General features: G+C 37.2%; 1 protein-coding gene and 2 long non-coding RNA genes across 3 annotated transcripts; 2 read left to right on the top strand and 1 right to left on the bottom strand.

The window, feature by feature from the left end:
* Nucleotides 1–677: 677 nt before the first annotated feature.
* LOC129348920 (uncharacterized) lies at nucleotides 678–4436 on the bottom strand. The gene is made up of 3 exons (XR_008601675.1): nucleotides 4321–4436; nucleotides 3267–3581; nucleotides 678–893 (listed from the first exon to the last, which is right to left on the bottom strand). It is a non-coding gene; the product is annotated as an uncharacterized LOC129348920 (long non-coding RNA).
* A 2575-nt stretch (nucleotides 4437–7011) lies between these two features.
* golt1a (golgi transport 1A) lies at nucleotides 7012–11593 on the top strand. Its single transcript, XM_055010461.1, has 5 exons — nucleotides 7012–7125; nucleotides 9109–9200; nucleotides 9579–9758; nucleotides 11041–11103; nucleotides 11185–11593. The coding sequence occupies exons 1-5, from the start codon at nucleotides 7101–7103 to the stop codon at nucleotides 11212–11214; spliced, it is 390 nt and encodes a 129-aa protein (XP_054866436.1). The 5' UTR covers nucleotides 7012–7100; the 3' UTR covers nucleotides 11215–11593.
* Nucleotides 11594–12298: 705 nt separating this feature from the next.
* Nucleotides 12299–16496, top strand: LOC129348978 (uncharacterized). The gene is made up of 3 exons (XR_008601751.1): nucleotides 12299–12703; nucleotides 13399–13713; nucleotides 16286–16496. It is a non-coding gene; the product is annotated as an uncharacterized LOC129348978 (long non-coding RNA).
* The last annotated feature ends 239 nt before the right edge of the window (nucleotides 16497–16735 follow it).

Below are 16735 nucleotides of genomic sequence, written 5' to 3'. Positions count from 1 at the left end.
TTTGTGTTGCTCCTCACCTACTTCAGACAGCCGGGACACAACAACGTTTTGTGGACTAAAGGCTTTTCTATGACGTTTTTAGAGCGACATGCTATAACGTTTTCTGAGCGACATGCTATACTATGATGTTTTTAGACCAAAGGCTATAATATGACGTTTTTTGGGCGACATGTTATACTATGACGTTTTTAGACCAAAAGCTATACCATGACATTTGTTGGACGACATGCTATACTATGACGTTTTTAGAGCGACATGCTACACTACGAGATTTTTAGAGCGACATGCTGTACTATGACGTTTGTTGGACCAAAGACTATACTCTGACGTTTTTGGAGCGACATGCTATAGTATGACATTTTTAGACCAAAGGCTACACTCTGACATTTTTTGAGTGACATTCTATGCTATGACGTTTGTTGGACGACATGCTATACTATAGGCTTTTTTAATTGACATATTACTATGATGTGTTTTTTGTTTGTGTTTTTTTGTTTTTTAGCAACATATAATAATTTGAAAAGTTTTAAAAATTACTATACTTTTACTTGTGCAATGAAATATTACTCTTTTTAGGCAAAGGCCATGTTTGATTACATATAGGCTATTAAATAAATGTTTATTAAAAACTAAAAAGTATTTAAAAAATAACCAACTTAGGCATTTACTGAGTCACTAAAATAGTGTAGAGCCTACGGCCACATCAGCATTATTATAAGCATCCTCTGGTAAATTCACAGCCATATACTGTAGGAAATCTAGCTGATCTCATCATGATGTCCACTTACCATATGGACTTCAGGAGATGATTAGATGATGATAAACTGTGACCTGCTGGTTGGGTTCTCTCTGTTCTCATATTTCCTCCATGTTTGTCTCCTGATGCTGCCTTACTTCAGCTAATCCATGAGCAACAGAAAACACAGTCTGCCTTGTATCCATTGCCAGGGGTTCCACTCTTCCCACTCCAGTCTGTACATTTGCAAACGTTTTTGCTTCTTTAGACGTGGTGGAGTTTCAGGTGTAGACATTTTTAAATGTGCGGGTGCAGCAGCGTCTGTAACCTGGCAACCAGAGACAGGACCGGAAAGGACCGGACACACAGAGACGTCTGAAGTCTGTCCACTGGACCTGGCATCGGGTCCTCGCTACAAAGGTCCTACGAAGATGACATTGGCTGCCCTTAATATTTCCTGTGTTTTATTTTATTCATTATGCAGTTTTGATGAGTGTGTGACAGACGTGTACGGGGCATTTATGAAAATACGGAACAATTTGCGTCCCGTATTGATTCAATACGGGACGAAACAATTAATTGTCAAATAAAGGACGTTTCCGTATTTTAAGGGACGGGTGGCAACCCTACAGAGCAGTGTAAAGAAACTGGTCACCTAGCAAACTGAATTAGTCTAGGTAACACTTTGTTTATTGTGTGTTTTCTGCTCAAGTTAATGTCCTGGTTTGATTTATTTTAAATTACTCCTGATCTTGAAAGGTTTTAAACTGTGCAGTCAAAGTAGTTCCAACTGTGAGGGAATAGCTTGAAATGAACTGCCCTAGACTGCTCTGTTCATAGCCCACCATTCTTTCACAGAATGCTATATCAAGAGTTATTGTGCAATGATAGATAAATGCAGCCCATTTTTCAACCGTTTCCTGTTTAGTATGTGTACCCTCCTCTTAATTTGTTCTAAAAGAAATGTCTAATGAGGCAGTCTAGTCTTTCAGTCAGGTTAAGTCATTTTTCCCATTGGTGGTTTGCATTATATAACTTTGTTTTTCTCTGTTCTAGGAACTATTGTTAAATCATCTTTATGTGAGACTTTGTTCTCGTTTGGAGCATATTCTCGGACGCATGCCTCTGGATCTGGACTTGTGTTTTTAAATGCTTTATCCAACCAAGTAGAAGTTTGCCCAGCTATTTTAAATGCACTGACACAGCTACACCATCTTATCAGCTCAGAAAAAGAAAACAGGAATCAGTACATTGCAACTGTGCACTCAGAGAGAGGAGCAGCTGGGCGACAAAGAATGGTCACATCCCCAGAGCACCTTTGTAACTTACTGGAACTTAATATGTCTGTCTCATGTATAGATAATGGTATCTGTGAAGTATTAGCTGAGTATGTCAAATACTTTTAGATTTTTTTAAGTGGACCGTAGACCTAGTTTCAGTATTTTTTTTTCTCACATTCAAATTTGAGGCTATATATATTATATATAATATCTCAAGAATAATTCAAGATAAAAGCCTGAAATTTTCATTTATTTGTCTTGCTAACATAAGCATATCAGATTGCTATTAAATACAGCGGTGGAAAAAAGTTTTTGGACACCTCATACATTTGTGAAATATTGCATTAAGAATCCTTCTGAGGTCTTCAAATGCAATTTCTATTAGTTCAGTCACAGCCATAATACGAAACAAATCCTAAAAAAGTCAATAAAAACTTGAAATTCATTGGTTCCTTAAAAATAAGAAATTTTGAGTATTGGGTCATTTTGGTAGAATTTAGTTTTGTTATTCATGTAAACAATAAACAAAAAAAAGCATCATTTGTGTCTAATGCAGTCACACTTTTTGAAACACAAAAGACTTTCCAACAAATATTTCATGATAATGTTTGAGATTGTGGAAAATTTTCAAGTTGCCTGAAAACTTTTTTCCACCACTGTATCTGTCAAAGCATGAAAATTTGCCATTGGAAAAATGCCACTATATTCGGAAGGATATATGTGGTCATGGTTCCATTATGCCGATGTCATGGTAATGACTGGATGCAGGGCTAATTTACAAAGAAATTACACAAAACAACATGTCAGGTTTCAAAGACTGGACTTTTCATAGACCACTTCATTTTTTTCATATTTCAACTCACCCATAATCTGAGATTATTGATCTACTTGTTCAGTATTATAGATTCTTCATCATTGTTCTGAGATAGTGTCATTCAAACAACCTCAAATTTCAATGTGCAAAAAAATGCCTGTTGAAGTAGGTTGACAGTGACAGCCAATTTAAAAATATTTTTTGCTCTGACAGTATTTGGCATACTATATATATATATATATATATATATATATATAGGCTGCTGTTTTGTAATATTGCAACGGATTTTCATCCCATTCACCAGTGAGAAAATAAAATCAGTATAGTCCAGCCAGTTCATTTTTTACTCCTGCTTTAATGCCGTGATTGCATGTATTGTTCACCAGAAATATTCTTAACTTCAGATACATTAAATGTATGGCAGAAACACGCATACTTGAGCCAGATAACCTGTCAGGTGAGTTGGGAGAACAGGTAGGGGAGGGAATCCAAAAGTGCACTTAGTTTTGTCAGTCAAGTAAAACTAACTAGAGAACAACACCTAACATATCTTGACTGGCAAGTGCAAATACAGGTCAGGATGTCAGTCTTAAATGATGTGTAGTCCTTGTAATGTCCTGGGAATGTAAGGTCTCATAGCAGGTGGAGGCTGTCAGGTATCTGCCATTCACTACTTCTGAGGAGAGAGTTCTTGGTAGAGTCTCCCATCCAGTCCAGAATTTCACCAGACTGGTCAGTTCAGACGGTGTTGCTATGGAGTGGATTAAAATTGATTAAATAAATGGCTACAACAAATGATCAAAAACAATCTAGGGTACGCATACTAAACAGGAAACAGTTGAAAAAATGGGCTGCATTTATCACTATCATTGGACAATAACTCTTGATACAGCTGTGAAAGAATGGTCGGCCATGAACAGAGCAGTCTAGGGCAGTTCATTTCAAGCTATTCCCTCACAGTTGTAACTAATTTGACTGCACAGTTTAAAACCTTTCAAGATCAGGAGTAATTTAAAATGAATCTAACCAGGACATTAACTTGAGCAGAAAACACACATAATAAACAAAGTGTTACCTAGACTAATTCAGTTTGCTAGGTGACCAGTTTCTTTGCACTGCTCTGTGACTTAACTGCATTTTCGGGCGCATAAATCACACTTCCACCCATTTGTGCGTTTATAAAATTGTTACTCAACTACCCAGCTGCAGAACGTGCTGTCTGTATGACCTCATTACTGTGCTAGCGCGGCTAACACTGTATTAGCGTGGCTAGCGCTGTATTAGCGCGGCTAACGCTGTGCTAGCGCTGTATTAGCGCGGCTAACGCTGTGATAGCGCTGTGCTAGCGTTGTATTAGCGCGGCTAACGCTGTGCTAGCGCTGTATTAGCGCGGCTAACGCTGTGCTAGCGCAGCTACTGGCATGCATTACAGCTTACTGACTCTCACAAAAACAAACCACATACAGGACAAAAAGGATTAATACACTCACTGAAGCGCCGTCGTTCATTCTGGTAGCTGTGGTTGACCCCGGTCTTGTGAGGTGAACCGTCTGCGTCACATGACCGGAGGAGCGCCACGTGATTGGCTGGGCGTTGGTTCGATTTTGGCCAGGATCGATTTTTTACGCCTACATCAGTTGGTCCAATGTCCAATCATCAGTTGGTCACACCTCCCATCTGGCTGAACATTTGCTTATCAAAAGACGCATTGTATTCGTTGAACATATTCCAGTTAAAATGGAGGAAGATGATTGACACAGACAGGGTGAGATCACTGTAAACCTACTGCTGGATGCATTGGACCCACTACTGTGTGAAATCTGTAAATGATGAAGAATGAAGAAACATCAGGAAAATAATGGAATTGGAAATGCCTGAGGATTATCTAAAGTTTTGAGTCCGGATTCACCACTTTGGAAAACATAAAGTAAACGTTTAGTGCTGTTTCCCCTTGGCAGACATATGCTGCTGTACTGTTGTTTTCAGAGTATGTTGGGCAATCAGTAGACTGATGTTATAGCTGGTGAAGATGAGCATTGGCACGACAATGTCAGGCAATAGTCTGTTGTCTGGTGAATGACTAGCTTCAACATGATTGTCGTAATCTGTCAAGACCAAGAAATGTGTTTGTTGATGAACAAATGATTATTTAAAATTATTTGATGTCTTACAGGCCAATGTTCTGTCTGAAACAGGAACCGTAATGAATGAGTTCTCATGGCTTCTACAGTCCATGAAATAAAACCACTGCTGAGGCAGTAAAGTAAAGCATCACATCAGTGTTTTCAGACCTACATCTGTATTTGAGCACAATAACAACTAACAACACGGGAGGGTAGATATGTGCAATTGACTGATCAATTAGTATCATTGTCAGGCCAAACTAGAAAGTACAGACTGTCTTCTTGTTACCGTGCTGTGCAAAAGTATCCCCCCCTACAGAAATCTTCTATTTTTACATATTTCTCACACTTAAATGTTTCAGATCATCAAATTTTAAGTAAGACAAAGATAACTCAAGGAAACACAAAATACATTTTTAAATGATTTCATTTATTCAAAGAAAAATATTGTCCATTTTAAAATAGCCGTTTAGATGAAATTTGGATGACATTGTTGGAATCACATACTCTTGCCCCTCGTTACAAACCTTCCAAGACCTGCTGCTGAGAAGCATCTCTGCACCATGATGTTGCCACCACCATGCTTCATTATGGAGACAGTGTGTTTGTGACGTGTACTGTTCAGTGTCTGCCAAACATAGCGTCTAGTTTGATGAACAAAAAGCTCAGTTCTGATCTTATCAGACTAAAGAGCCTTCTTCCACTTGACCTCAGAGTCTCCCACATGCCTTTTGGTGAACTGTAATCGATATTTAAAATTTGCTTTTTTCAAGAGTGGCTTTCCCTTTGCTGCTTTCCAATAAAGCTTTGACTGAAGAACAGGTGACAGTTGTATGAACAGTCTCTCCCATCTCAGCTGCTGAAGCGTCTAACTCCTTCAGAGGAGGATTAAGTGTCTTGCTGGCCTCCCTCACTAGTCTTTTTCTTGCTGAATCACTCATTTTCTGAGGACTGCATGCTGTTGGTAGATTTACACATGCCATATCCCCTCCATTTCTTAATGATGGATTGAACAGTATTCCAAGGGATAGTGAATAACATGAAAATTACCTTATGCTTTTTGCTAAACTTTTTTTCTGGAGTTGTCTGCATTATTCTTTTGTCTTGATGGTTTACTTAAAGCCAGGATGGCAGATTTGGTGACTGGACGTTTCACATACACGTGTTTTTAGTTCTCTTAAAAAGTCACTCTACTCACTTGAGACACATTTACTGCTCTGAGATGATGTTTCAAAGGGTTACAGTCACTTATTCTGCATTTCATGTGTATAATGAAGTTGTAAGTATGTATGTATGTATTTATTTTTAAAAAGCCAAACTCAAATGACTATGATTCAGTGTTGAAAGCAATAAAAAGGGGGCATTTTCAAGAGTGGATGAATTATTTTAATAGGCACTGTAGCTCCTGGAGAATATTCTGTGCTTGATTCACAGCCATACAGAGCTTCTTTCTTCTACTGGTTCATTTGCAGTTTCCTTATTTACCTATTTTCCTGTACTGACAGAAATGAAAGCTGAGATATGGCATACTAACATTGTGTGTAATGCATAGTATTTTTATTTTTTTTTTACATTTAATATGCTGAGGTGTTGGTTGTTACGTGTGTTTTGTTTGTTTTTTTCCCTTGAAACTACAAAAGCCCTACATATTGTGTCCAGTAATTCCACAGGCCATAAAACAGTACACCAGTTCCCTCTAGAAGTGTAGTGCAAAAACTGTAGAAAGTGTTCCAGACTGAAAGAATTGAAGTTAAGTACTATAAATACGAGAACCTCTAACTTGTGCAGAACCGTAAGAACTATAGTTAGTTACAGTATATTTCACCTCTGAAGATCCATCAGCCAAGACTTTTAATGACAGTATCAAGGAGCCTTAAAGTATTAATACATTAAATACAATACAATAACTTTATTAATCCCCGAAGGGAAATTCAATATGTCCCTGAATGTCCCTAAATGGCTAATGACATCGCTCAGGTAGTTGCCCTTTACCTGAGAATCCTCACTGGTTAATGTTCACCTCATGCTCTGACAACATCATTGTGCAAAGGTCACAGTTGAGATATGGAGTTGACTCATTTTATCCAGACAGTCACAAAGAAACAACGTCAGCAAGCAAGCGAGGAGAGAAGACGTCAGGGTTTACTATGGAGGCCATCACAGACTTCCAGAGTAAGTGACCCTGTATTGCAGAGTGTTAGTGAAAAGCTGTAATCACACGACTCATAGAGTAAATGCAAAGATATCCTTTTTAAAATGCTGTATCTCTCAGTAAAGCAGAGCAGGATTTAAGTATAAGATTTGTATAAGGTATGTAGAAGTTCATCCCTGACGCTTGCAGTTCAACCAAGTTAATTATTTGTTTTTATTTATATACCATTTATTGATCCTGCAAGGGGCAATCTCTTTTTGCATGTCCCATATTTTTAGGAATCTAGGGCCCTTCAACAATGTAACTTATTTAGTTTGGTTCATGGTTTTGTGGTGCTGTTTGCATTTGAACCTCCAGTAACATTTCAGAGTCTGATTTGGCCACTGAAAAAACCACAACCAATAACAGAATTATAGGAATATTGTAATGCTGTTATATTAGAGTGGCTACTTCAATACGACAGTCATAAACAAAAGTTTACATACACTTAGAGAAAGGTCATGTGTATTATGGCAGTCCTGAGTTTCCAGTGACTCCTACAACTCTGTTTTCTGTGATGGAATCATTGAAACCTATGAGTCTTTATCACCAAAAAAAACCCCAAAACTTTTTGATTTAACATAGCTCTTCTAGAAATATGACAAAAAACACACGGGTCAAAACTGTACAAAAACAACCTAAATGATCAGTTCAGGGGATGAAGAAAGACGTGTTAAAGTTTCTTTGTGGCATGGCCTTTTCATCACAGTAAGGTTGTATTATTATTATCCACGCTTCATTTTCTTGCCTAATGGATTTTAAATTGTAGAGTAAATGAATGAAAAAAGATGAGTTGTCACTTTGGCACATCAGCTGTATCTTTTGCATCTCTGTGATGTTTTTGGATGTTTTGGAATCTTGTAGCTGAAATGTGGAAAAGCTCTTCCTTAAATCACTTCACTCAACTCAAACTAGCTGCCGGTGTGTGTTTCCATTAAAGTGATGGCTGAGTTCAGACTTGTGCTGTGTTGAAAGTGAAATGGAAAGGAGACCCATGGCTTGGACTCAGAACAGACCTGTGGATTTGAAACTTTTATCTGACAGAATTAGAAAATATTAGCCAGCACCAGTCACACTGTTCCCTGTGTGAAGCTATAGCTGCTAAGGACAAACAGGACTGTATGAAATTTTGTGTGGCTCTAGCTTCATGACTTCACTGCTGTCTACATATTGCCTATCTCTCTCTGATTATGAAATTGGTTTATTCCAGTAATTCTATCACTAAAATGTCTCGAGGCTTCGTTTAATCCACTATATACTGGACCCCCGGTCACTAACTGGTGACCCAGACTCCATCCTATACAGACCTCGACATACAATTGTTCAATTATGAGCGGATTTTAAAATTGACAGGATGCTTCTATTTTAACTAGCGCAGCTTTTGTAGTGTTCACGGCAATTAGCAGATCAAAAATTATTTACAAAAATGTGAAAGTTGGTGATATTTAAAATAAACATGATGTTATGAGAGAAGTGAAAATAGAAAATAGAAAAAATCCCCAGTTCTGAAAATATCAAAATTCATCCAAAGCATTTAACAGGATTTAGTTTTAAACTGAATAATATCTGAAAGGGTGCAGCAACATTTATTCTTTAAATCACATCTCTACTTTCACGAACACTTCATGTATGTGGCGTCTTTTACTGGGCTGTAGTTTAGGAAAGAAAACCTATTAGACTATATGGTTTGGGAGTGGGCATCTCAACAAACAGTCCTAACTTCCCCCAGAATCTGCTCCTCAGCTTTGCCATCCAATGCCAACTGTTATGAAAGCTTTGCAGCTCTCTGAATGTTGGAGAGGACTAAATGACTCTTATGAAGTGTGATTATCCTGTCTATGAGCATGTCTATTCACAAATAAAACTCCTGTACTGTTACACACTATTGTAAGGCACATGTAAACATTTGATTTTAACTTTTTGCTGTAATTTTCTTATTGCTCCTGTGTATGTTTGTCTTCCAGAGATTGCTGTTGGTCTGATGGGATTCGGTTTATTTTTTCTGCTCTTTGGCGTGCTGCTGTACTTCGACTCTGTCTTGTTGGCCATTGGAAATGTGAGTAATCTTTCTTTGGTCAACCTTTCACTGGCCCATATTAACAATCACAGACACAATCACAGGTTTACAAACTTTAGGAACAATTTAGAGGTCAATATGAACAAGTTCTTTAATACTTAGAGTCATTGAACTCATTGTGAATGTAAAGCACTGATCAGTCCTCCTTTAACTGCTGGAGTAACTCCTAATTACAGATGTCAAACTAATGTAGTCCAGTGAGATGTGCCAGAAGCTTTTCCAGTTTAGTAAAGTGAATGCATTTTATGATTGGAGTAACAAAACTAGGCTCAGTTAAACGATACATCTGGAGACAGAGGGCATATAGCAGAATCAAGGTGTTACAATGTGTTTAATGAATCCTGCTGTGTTCTGTAGATCATGTTCCTGACTGGTTTGACGTTCATAATCGGCATCAGGAGAACAGCCCATTTCTTCTTTCAAAGACAAAAGTTTCGAGCTTCCTTTTTCTTCCTGGGTGGCGTGGCTCTAGTAGTGTGCCGTTGGCCAGTCATTGGGATGCTGGTGGAGACTTATGGCTTTGTCCTTCTTTTCAGGAAAGTGTTTCTCACACAAAAAATGAGCATTGTCTTCAATAATACTAATGATAATGTAGTTTCTCAGAAATCTATGATGTGCAGGTGAAGAAGAAATGTCCAACATCCATCTAACTACTGGATCATATCCACCAACAGCCTCATCTGACCTACTCTATCATTTCCTATTTCCATCCTTCTAAACCTCTGTCTGCCACAAATTTCCAGATATGCCTTCTTCTTTTTACTTTTGGAGTTCAGATACATAGCCTGTCCCATCTCTATTTCTCACTCATCCTCATCTTTAATGTGGTAATGACCCTCCTGTCTAGTCACTGGGAGCTGGACATTCTTTTGCAGCTTTTAACAGTTTCTGTCCCTCATCTTCAGACAGCTGCAGAATGCCAAGCTCCATCTGTCTCTTCTCCTTTCGTCTCTGTCCCTTCTTTTCTTTCTTTTGCCCTGCCTTATGCTGGATACCAGTGCCTGGATTGTTTTAATCACATCAGGGTTGAGAATCCCTTCCACTGGCCAAGGCTTACCCATGTCAGTCTAACGCTTGTTCCATTTTCTCCACATCTTTGCAATACCTTTGACAACAGAATTGTTCTTCTACAATACATCATCTTTCCCTTTTCTTCTTCTCACCTCTTGTTTACTTTCAGTTTGTTCTCACTTTCTTTTTCTTTCTGCTAATGTCTTCCCTTCACTTTCTCTTCCCAGCTCATAGCAACCCTACAAACTGACATTGCCATTTTCTCCGTCTCTTCTCCAACTCTCATGCATCATAATTAAATACAGGAAGAAAATGACAAAACAAAAGTTCAATGTCATGTCATCACCCTAGATCCTTATAAACAATGTAATAAACAATTAAATGAAATTTGCACACATTATCTGCCAGCATTTGGGTTGTTTTAATCTACCACAGTGGACGTTTTCCCACAAGAGCCTCTCTTTAAACAGAAACTACTAATAGACACAAATCTATGATACTTATCATATTACTCTCCACAAAACATATCCCTTCCTTTTCACTTGCATGCATTCTCTCAGGTCAGATACTACAATAACAATCATTTATGTTGCTGGTTTGATTGATTTAGAAACATGATTATCTGAATAATAAATACATAGGCATGTTTTTTTTTATAGGCTATAATAAAATTAGATCAATACCCTTGTATATAATTGTGCAATGGTTGCTAGCATGTTGAAACAGTTCATCTCAGTAATTTTTCTGTATTTCATGTTGGATCTGCTAATGTAATAAAATGGATACATGGTTTGTCTTCATCTGCAGGTCTTTCTTTCCCGTGGCTTTGGGATTTGTGCTGTCAGCTGTGAATATCCCTTTCCTCAATTCAGTATGTTTTGTTTTTCACTCAGTAGATTAACACTAAATAAGCTCTACAAAAAATGAATGAGAATGTTGCTTTTTCTGTCAGTTTTTCTCCAGCAGCTCCTCCATGGTCTGAGCAGAGGAACAGGTTGCAGCAGTGAAGGAACGACTGTAATGATCAGATACTGGCCAGACAAACAGGAGACCTGATGAGGAACACTTTATTAGCTATACTGTTTTTGTCATTTATTTTTTGACCTGCAAAAAATGTATTTTATTGTTTTTTTACAATTACCTGTATCATAATGCAAGGTTACAGTTAATGAACAAGAAGCCATATTATAAGCTGATTAAAGGCTGCTGGAACTGAAAACCTTGCAAACTGAAAAAATAAAATAAAATGTTGTTCAGGATCTATTTTCCTTTCTATCTTTTCTCTCTGTTGTTGTTTCAAAGCAACCATAGCTTTTTGATTTGCTGAATTAAGAAAAATAAATGTCAACTATTTTCTGACAGTTTGACAGACTGCAGTGTTTCTATCTATCAGTCCACAAGCAGGTGCTTTAATGATATCACTGATTTATTGACCTATGCTGCATGCTGTGTGCTAGATTACATCAACAAGTAAAATAATATTACAGAAATATTTAGCAGTAACTGTAAATTTTCTAGCATGCATGGATTTTTACAAATTCCTTTTCCACTCAGATAGAGTCCACAATGAAGTAGCTCAAAGTCTATGAAGTGACTGGAAAAGTCACCTTTAATTTTTAAAGGTTACTGATGAAAATTACTGATGAGGGTCTGAGCAGCGAATGGAGCATCGTAGTCAATCTCAAAGAACTCAAAGAGAAAACTCAAGATGGTATTCATGAATAACTCAAAAGAAAGTAAAGAGGACCTCAAGGTAATGCAAAGTTTTCATATACGATAAAGAGTGAAGATGGCTACATTTCTAATTGGACACATAAACATTCATACCTGTGTTCAAATGTGCAATAATACACTAGAACCCAAACACTCTCTCTTCTCTATTACCTTCTCTGACAGTGTGTAGGACTTCATTAGAATGCAAGGAATTATCTTTCTCTCATCAAATGAATGTCATTTTTGAGGGCCTAAACATGTTCAAAAACTCATTCAAATTTGCACACGCATCAGAACTGGTGAAATATTTGATATTTTATGGGACTTGTGTATGGAAGCAAATCAGACTCATCAGATTCTGAATTTTAAAAGCTGCTGAATTTCTTACTTTGAATTTTTTTTTGCATCAAAATTACGTATGTGAATTTTTTATGCCTGAATTTAGCTCATCAAAATTCTAAAAACCAGTTAAAAATTCAATGTCTTCAAAATTCACCATCAAAAAATTCAATGTTCAAAATTCGCCATCAAAAAATTCAATGTTCAAAATTCGCCATCAAAAAATTCAATGTTCAAAATTCGCTGTCAAAAAATTGGCTGTTCACATCTGGGGGACTCAGGCGTAAACAATCGATCCTGGCCAAAATCGAACCAACGCCCAGCCAATCACGTGGCGCTCCTCCGGTCATGTGACGCAGACGGTTCACCTCACAAGACCGGGGTCAACCACGGTTACCAGCATGAACGACGGCGCTTCAGTGAGTGTATTAATCATTTTTGTCCTGTATGTGGTTTGTTTTTGTGAGAGTCAGTAAGCTGTAATGCATGCCGTTAGCTGCGCTAGTACAGCGTTAGCCGCGCTAATACAACGCTAGCCGCGCTAATACAGCGTTAGCCGCGCTAATACAGCGTTAGCCGCGCTAATACAGCGCTAGCCGCGCTAATACAGCGCTAGCCGCGCTAGCACAGTAATGAGGTCATACAGACAGCACGTTCTGCAGCTGGGTAGTTGAGTAACAATTTTATAAACGCACAAATGGGTGGAAGTGTGATTTATGCGCCCGAAAATGCAGTTAAGTCACAGAGCAGTGTAAAGAAACTGGTCACCGAGCAAACTGAATTAGTCTAGGGAACACTTTGTTTATTATGTGTGTTTTCTGCTCAAGTTAATGTCCTGGTTTGATTCCTTTTAAATTACTCCTGATCTTGAAAGGTTTTAAACTGTGCAGTCAAATTAGTTCCAACTGTGAGGGAATAGCTTGAAATGAACTGCCCTAGACTTCTCTGTTCATAGCCCACCATTCTTTCACAGCTGTATCAAGAGTTATTGTCCAATGATAGTGATAAATGCAGCCCATTTTTTCGACTGTTTTCTGTTTAGTATGCGTACTCTAGATTGTTTTTGATCATTTGTTGTAGCCATTTATTTAATCAATTTTAATCCACTCCATAGCAACACCGTCTGAACTGACCAGTCTGGTGAAATTCTGGACTGGATGGGAGACTCTACCAAGAACTCTCTCCACAGAAGTAGTGAATGGCAGATACCTGACAGCCTCCACCTGCTATGAGACCTTACATTCCCAGGACATTACAAGGACTACACATCATTTAAGACTGACATCCTGGCCTGTATTTGCACTTGCCAGTCAAGATATGTTAGGTGTTGTTCTCTAGTTAGTTTTACTTGACTGACAAAACTAAGTGCACTTTTGGATTCCCTCCCCTACCTGTTCTCCCAACTCACCTGACAGGTTATCTGGCTCAAGTATGCGTGTTTCTGCCATACATTTAAAGTATCTGAAGTTAAGAATATTTTTGGTGAACAATACATGCAATCACGGCATTAAAGCAGGAGTAAAAAATGAACTGGACTGTACTGACTTTATTTTCTCACTGGTGAATGGGATGAAAATCCGTTGCAATATTACAAAACAGCAGCCTATAAATAAATAAATGAATGAAAAAAATTCTTTTATATATATATATATATATATATATATATATATATATATATATATATATATATATATATATATATATATATATATATATATATATATATATATATACATACATATATATTTATTTATATGCTTTATTTATAGGCTGACAGTGTATATATATATATATATATATATATATATATATATATATATATATATATATATATATATATATATATATATATTGTATGCCAAATACTGTCAGAGCAAAAAATATTTTTAAATTGACTGTCACTGTCAACCTACTTCAACAGGCATTTTTTTGCACATTGAAATTTGAGGTTGTTTGAATTACACTATCTCAGAACAATGATGAAGAATCTATAATACTGAACAAGTAGATCAATAATCTCAGATTATGGGTGGGTTGAAATATGAAAAAAATGAAGTGGTCTATGAAAAGTCCAGTCTTTGAAACCTGACATGTTGTTTTGTGTAATTTCTTTGTAAATTAGCCCTGCATCCAGTCATTACCATGACATCGGCATAATGGAACCATGACCACATATATCGTTCTGGAGATAGTGGCATTTTTCCAATGGCAAATTTTCATGCTTTGACAGATACAGTGGTGGAAAAAAGTTTTCAGGCAACTTGAAAATTTTCCACAATCTCAAACATTATCATGAAATATTTGTTGGAAAGTCTTTTGTGTTTCAAAAAGTGTGACTGCATTAGACACAAATGATGCTTTTTTTTGTTTATTGTTTACATGAATAACAAAACTAAATTCTACCAAAATGACCCAATACTCAAAATTTCTTATTTTTAAGGAACCAATGAATTTCAAGTTTTTATTGACTTTTTTAGGATTTGTTTCGTATTATGGCTGTGACTGAACTAATAGAAATTGCATTTGAAGACCTCAGAAGGATTCTTAATGCAATATTTCACAAATGTATGAGGTGTCCAAAAACTTTTTTCCACCGCTGTATTTAATAGCAATCTGATATGCTTATGTTAGCAAGACAAATAAATGAAAATTTCAGGCTTTTATCTTGAATTATTCTTGAGATATTATATATAATATATATAGCCTCAAATTTGAATGTGAGAAAAAAAAATACTGAAACTAGGTCTACGGTCCACTTAAAAAAATCTAAAAGTATTTGACATACTCAGCTAATACTTCACAGATACCATTATCTATACATGAGACAGACATATTAAGTTCCAGTAAGTTACAAAGGTGCTCTGGGGATGTGACCATTCTTTGTCGCCCAGCTGCTCCTCTCTCTGAGTGCACAGTTGCAATGTACTGATTCCTGTTTTCTTTTTCTGAGCTGATAAGATGGTGTAGCTGTGTCAGTGCATTTAAAATAGCTGGGCAAACTTCTACTTGGTTGGATAAAGCATTTAAAAACACAAGTCCAGATCCAGAGGCATGCGTCCGAGAATATGCTCCAAACGAGAACAAAGTCTCACATAAAGATGATTTAACAATAGTTCCTAGAACAGAGAAAAACAAAGTTATATAATGCAAACCACCAATGGGAAAAATGACTTAACCTGACGTAAAGACTAGACTGCCTCATTAGACATTTCTTTTAGAACAAATTAAGAGGAGGGTACACATACTAAACAGGAAACGGTTGAAAAATGGGCTGCATTTATCTATCATTGCACAATAACTCTTGATATAGCATTCTGTGAAAGAATGGTGGGCTATGAACAGAGCAGTCTAGGGCAGTTCATTTCAAGCTATTCCCTCACAGTTGGAACTACTTTGACTGCACAGTTTAAAACCTTTCAAGATCAGGAGTAATTTAAAATAAATCAAACCAGGACATGAACTTGAGCAGAAAACACACATAATAAAAAAGTGTTACCTAGACTAATTCAGTTTGCTAGGTGACCAGTTTCTTTACACTCCTCTGTAGGGTTGCCACCCGTCCCTTAAAATACAGAAACGTCCTTTATTTGACAACTAATTGTTGCGTCCCGTATTGAATCAATACGGGACGCAAGTTGTTCCGTATTTTCATAAATGCCCCGTACACGTCTGTCACACACTCATCAAAACTGCATAATGAATAAAATAAAACACAGGAAATATTAAGGGCAGCCAATGTCATCTTCGTAGGACCTTTGTAGCGAGGACCCGATGCCAGGTCCAGTGGACAGACTTCAGACGTCTCTGTGTGTCCGGTCCTTTCCGGTCCTGTCTCTGGTTGCCTGGTTACAGACGCTGCTGCACCCGCACGTTTAAAAATGTCTACACCTGAAACTCCACCACGTCTAAAGAAGCAAAAACGTTTGCAAATGTACAGACTGGAGTGGGAAGAGTGGAACCCCTGGCAAACTGTGTTTATGTTGCTCATGGATTAGCTGAAGTAAGGCAGCATCAGGAGACAAACATGGAGGAAATATGAGAACAGAGAGAACCCAACCAGCAGGTCACAGTTTATCATCATCTAATCATCTCCTGAAGTCCATATGGTAAGTGGACATCATGATGAGATCAGCTAGATTTCCTACAGTATATGGCTGTGAATTTACCAGAGGATGCTTATAATAATGCTGATGTGGCCGTAGGCTCTACACTATTTTAGTGACTCAGTAAATGCCTAAGTTGGTTATTTTTTAAATACTTTTTAGTTTTTAATAAACATTTATTTAATAGCCTATATGTAATCAAACATGGCCTTTGCCTAAAAAGAATAATATTTCATTGCACAAGTAAAAGTATAGTAATTTTTAAAACTTTTCAAATTATTATATGTTGCTAAAAAACAAAAAAACACAAACAAAAAACACATCATAGTAATATGTCAATTAAAAAAG

The sequence above is a fragment of the Amphiprion ocellaris genome, chromosome 5 (assembly GCF_022539595.1).
Source record: "Amphiprion ocellaris isolate individual 3 ecotype Okinawa chromosome 5, ASM2253959v1, whole genome shotgun sequence".
Classification (NCBI taxonomy): domain Eukaryota; kingdom Metazoa; phylum Chordata; class Actinopteri; family Pomacentridae; genus Amphiprion; species Amphiprion ocellaris.
Note: the sequence above shows the minus strand (reverse complement) of the source record. Positions and strands in the feature narration are given on the sequence as shown.